We start from the raw sequence: 3533 nt of genomic DNA on the forward strand, positions 1-3533 counted from the left end.
TGTGGGGCCTGTGCTTCCACCCGGGTCTGCCGCAATGAGATCACCTGCTGCTCGCTGAGTTATGCCTTCGCCAACTTCCAGCAGCTGGCTGGCGCTGAGCGGGCCTTGGATACTGTGAGCTTTGATGTGATTAAGGGAAAGCCAATCCGAATCATGTGATCTCAAAGGGATCCCTCTTTGAGAAAAGCTGGTGTGGGAAACGTCTTCATCAAGAACCTGGAAAAATCTATAGATAGCAAGGCACTTTATGATACTTTTTCTGCTTTGGGGAACATTCTGACCTGCAAGGTGGTGTGTGACAAGAACAGCTCTAAGGGTTATGTTTTCGTTCACTTCGAGACCCAAGAGGCTGCAGACAAGGCCATCGAGAAGAGGAACGGCATGTTCCTCAATGACCACAAAGTGTTTGTGGGCAGATTCAAGTCTCAAAAAGAATGGGAAGCCGAACTTGAGGGCCAAAGCCAAGGAGTTGACTAATATGTATATCATATTAGGGGAAGAGGTGGATGATTCTGAAAGAGCTGTTCAGCCAGTTTGGTAAGACCTTAAGTGTCAAGGTGATGGGAAATCCAAAGACTTTGGCTTTGTGAGTTAAAAAACATGAGGATAGCTCTAGCTGGTTTGGCTCAGTGGATAGAGTGTGAGCCTACGGACTAAAGGGTCCAGGTTTGATTCCGGTAAAGGGCACATGCTCAGGTTGCAGGCTCAATCCCCAGTGGGCGCAGGAGGCAGCTGATCAATGATTCTTTTTCATCATTAATGTTTCTCTCCCCTTCCTCTCTGAAGTCAATAAAAATATATTTAAAAAACATACACACACGAGGATGCCAATATGGCTGTGAAGAGATGAATGGAAAAGAAATCAGTGGGAAAGTCATTTTTGTAGGCTGTGCACAGAAAAAAGTGGAATGGCAGGCCAAGTTAAAACAGAAATTTGAACAGCTGAAGCAAGAGAGAATTAGTCGATATCAGGGGTGAATCTCTACATTAAGAACTTGGATAACACCATTGCCGATGAGAAGTTATGGAAAGTTTTCTCCTTTCGGATCCATCACCAGCTCTAAGGTAATGCTGGAGGATGGGAGAAGCAAAGGGTTTGGCTTTGTTTGCTTCTCATCTCCTGAAGAGGCCACCAAAGCAGTCACTGTGATGAATGGATGCATCATGGGTTCCAAGCCACTGTATATGCGGAGGGTGGCCGGAATGAGAGCACTCCCTGCCAATGCCATCTTAAATCAGTTCCAACCTGCAGCTGGTGGCTACTTTGTGCCAGCAGTTCCACAGGCTCAGAGAAGGCCTCCATATTACATACCTAACCAGTTAGCACAGATGTGACCTAATCCATGCTGGCAGCAAGGCTTCCAAGGAATGCCAAGTGCTGTACACCAGTCTGAGCCTCGTCCAACTCTTCGCCATCTGGCTCCAACTGGTAATGATCCGGCCTCTCGTGGCCTCCCTACTACTGCTCAGAGAGTCGGGTCTGAGTGCCCAGACCGTTTGGCTATGGACTTTGGTGGGGCTGGTGCCACCCAGCAAGGGCTGACTGACAGCTGCCGGTCTGGAGGTGTTCCCACAGCTGTGCAGAACTTAGCACCTTGCACCGCTGTGGCTGCAGCTGCTCCTCGGGCTGTTGCACCTTACAAGTATGCCTCCAATGTCTGCAGCCCTCACCCTGCCATACCACCTCTGCAGGCACCTCAGCCTGTGGTCCATGTGCAGGGGCAGGAGCCCCTGACTGCCTCCATGTTGGCCGCAGCACCACCCCCCCACCCCCCCAGGAACAGAAGCAGATGCTGGGCGAACGTTTGTTCATTCTCATCCAAACCATGCATTCGAACCTGGCTGGAAAGATTACGGGAATGATCGACAATTCTGAGCTGCTGCACATCCTGGAGTCCCCCAAGTCTCTCTGCTCTGAGGTGGATGAAGCTGTGGCGGTTCTACAGGCTTATCATGCCAAGAAAGAAGCTGCCCAGGTGGGCACTGTTGCTGCTGCTACCTCTTAGGCAAGGAAAAAACGGTTCAGAAGCTAAATAACCCGTCATGAAATTCAGCTCAAGGTTTGAAGACTTCCTAGCTTGTCCTATGGACCTCAACACTAAGAACCACAAATTGCAAATTTAATAGGTCGTTTAGTACCAAAAGGTCAATTATGAAGCACCTAGAATTTTTTAGTTAAAAGAATGTATTCTCTGGGTTCTGCTACAGCTCAGGCAGTGTTAACTTTTTTTCCCCCCTGTTGTGAGTTTTGATCCTCCTCTCCCCGCCCCCCCCCCCAGAAATTGGTTTTATTTGATGTATCCAAGTCTTAAGTTTCTCAATAAAGAAAAAACTCTCCATAGAAAGATTTTTTAATTAATTAAATTAATATTAATTTGACATATTACCATGGTCTGTGATTCAAGTTTAAGCGAAGTCTCCCAGCCGAGCCTTACCCCAGGTCCCACTGCTAAGCTGCTGGTGATCCAGACTTCTGGACATTTTGTGCGTTGAGTAGTCTAGATCATGTGACACACAGCTTGGAGGGCTTTCTGGTCATGCAGAGAGGACCCTCGCTCCTAATGGGAGTTTGCTTGAACCTGCCAGACTGTCCTGGAGTTCATCCATGCTCTGGTGTTGGGCAGAGAGCCCATCAGTGGGAACATTCTTCTCTGCTATAAACAGCATCTTCAGTCTTTATTATCTATGATCAAAATGTATTGATAATATAGTATTATCTGTGATTATCAATGCTGCTGTGACTAGGCTGATCCAGACCTAACACTGCATATGTGCAAAATAAACTCTAGAAATGGCGTGGCATTTGCTGGGCTGAGCCTGGTGGTGTCTCGGTCTTCATTAGCTGCCTGGGACTGTGTGCCCTGCCCACAACCTTGGCCACTAGAGAGTCACCATGGTTTGCATTCGGCCAAACCAGATAGGAAGGAGGTGGATCCCAGGTGAGGGCTGGAGAGCAGCTTTCTGCTCTCTCCCGTGCACACACAGTGGAGGTGTGTGCCCTCAGCCCCAGCTCTTTCCCTTGTTTGCAGCGACCCTTCCCTAGCTTGTCCTTGGACTGAGGCATCCCTGTTGTTCTGTGGTTTCAGAAACGGGTTTCTCCTTTCGAGGACATGATCTTCTGTTTCTCGGAAGAGGACTGGTCCCTTCTAGACCCTGCCCAGACTGGCTTCTACGGGGAATTCATCATTGGAGAGGACTGTGGGGTTTCGCTGCCTCCAAGTAAGACGCCCTTCCAACCCTCTCCTGAGACCAGGGAGCTGGGGGCCCACATCTGAATTTGCCGACCACCCTCCATCCCTGCCATGAGGTCACCTGCACACAACGACACTGGGGGCACTTAGTAGAGGCATCCTCACCTGCCACTATCACATGTAAATTAGGCTTACTGGCTGTTTTGCATTCGAAACCAAACATAACAGGTTCCTGTGCACCCACTTTTCTTCTATCATTTTGATCCTATGGCCTCTGAAGTTCTGGCTTTCTATCTCATGGGCCAACAGCTGCCCCAAGCCCATAGCTCCCCCACTAGTATG

At 49.0% G+C, this 3533-nt stretch overlaps 1 protein-coding gene and 1 pseudogene across 3 annotated transcripts in view; both read left to right on the top strand.

Moving 5' to 3' along the window:
• Window positions 1-2266, top strand: part of LOC102263244 — a 3479-nt pseudogene extending 1213 nt beyond the window's left edge.
• Window positions 1-3533, top strand: part of LOC102263543 (zinc finger protein 496) — a 73876-nt gene that overhangs the window by 56232 nt on the left and 14111 nt on the right. For all 3 annotated transcript variants that reach the window (XR_001360903.1, XR_001360902.1, XM_005853175.2), the window contains exon 6: window positions 3087-3219. Coding sequence is in view for 1 of the 3 variants with exons in the window: in XM_005853175.2 (XP_005853237.2) it covers window positions 3087-3219 (133 nt within the window). In the remaining 2 variants the exon portion in view is untranslated. The remainder of the gene's footprint in view (window positions 1-3086; window positions 3220-3533) is intronic.

Source organism: Myotis brandtii, unplaced genomic scaffold (genome assembly GCF_000412655.1).
Source record: "Myotis brandtii unplaced genomic scaffold, ASM41265v1 scaffold100, whole genome shotgun sequence".
Classification (NCBI taxonomy): domain Eukaryota; kingdom Metazoa; phylum Chordata; class Mammalia; order Chiroptera; family Vespertilionidae; genus Myotis; species Myotis brandtii.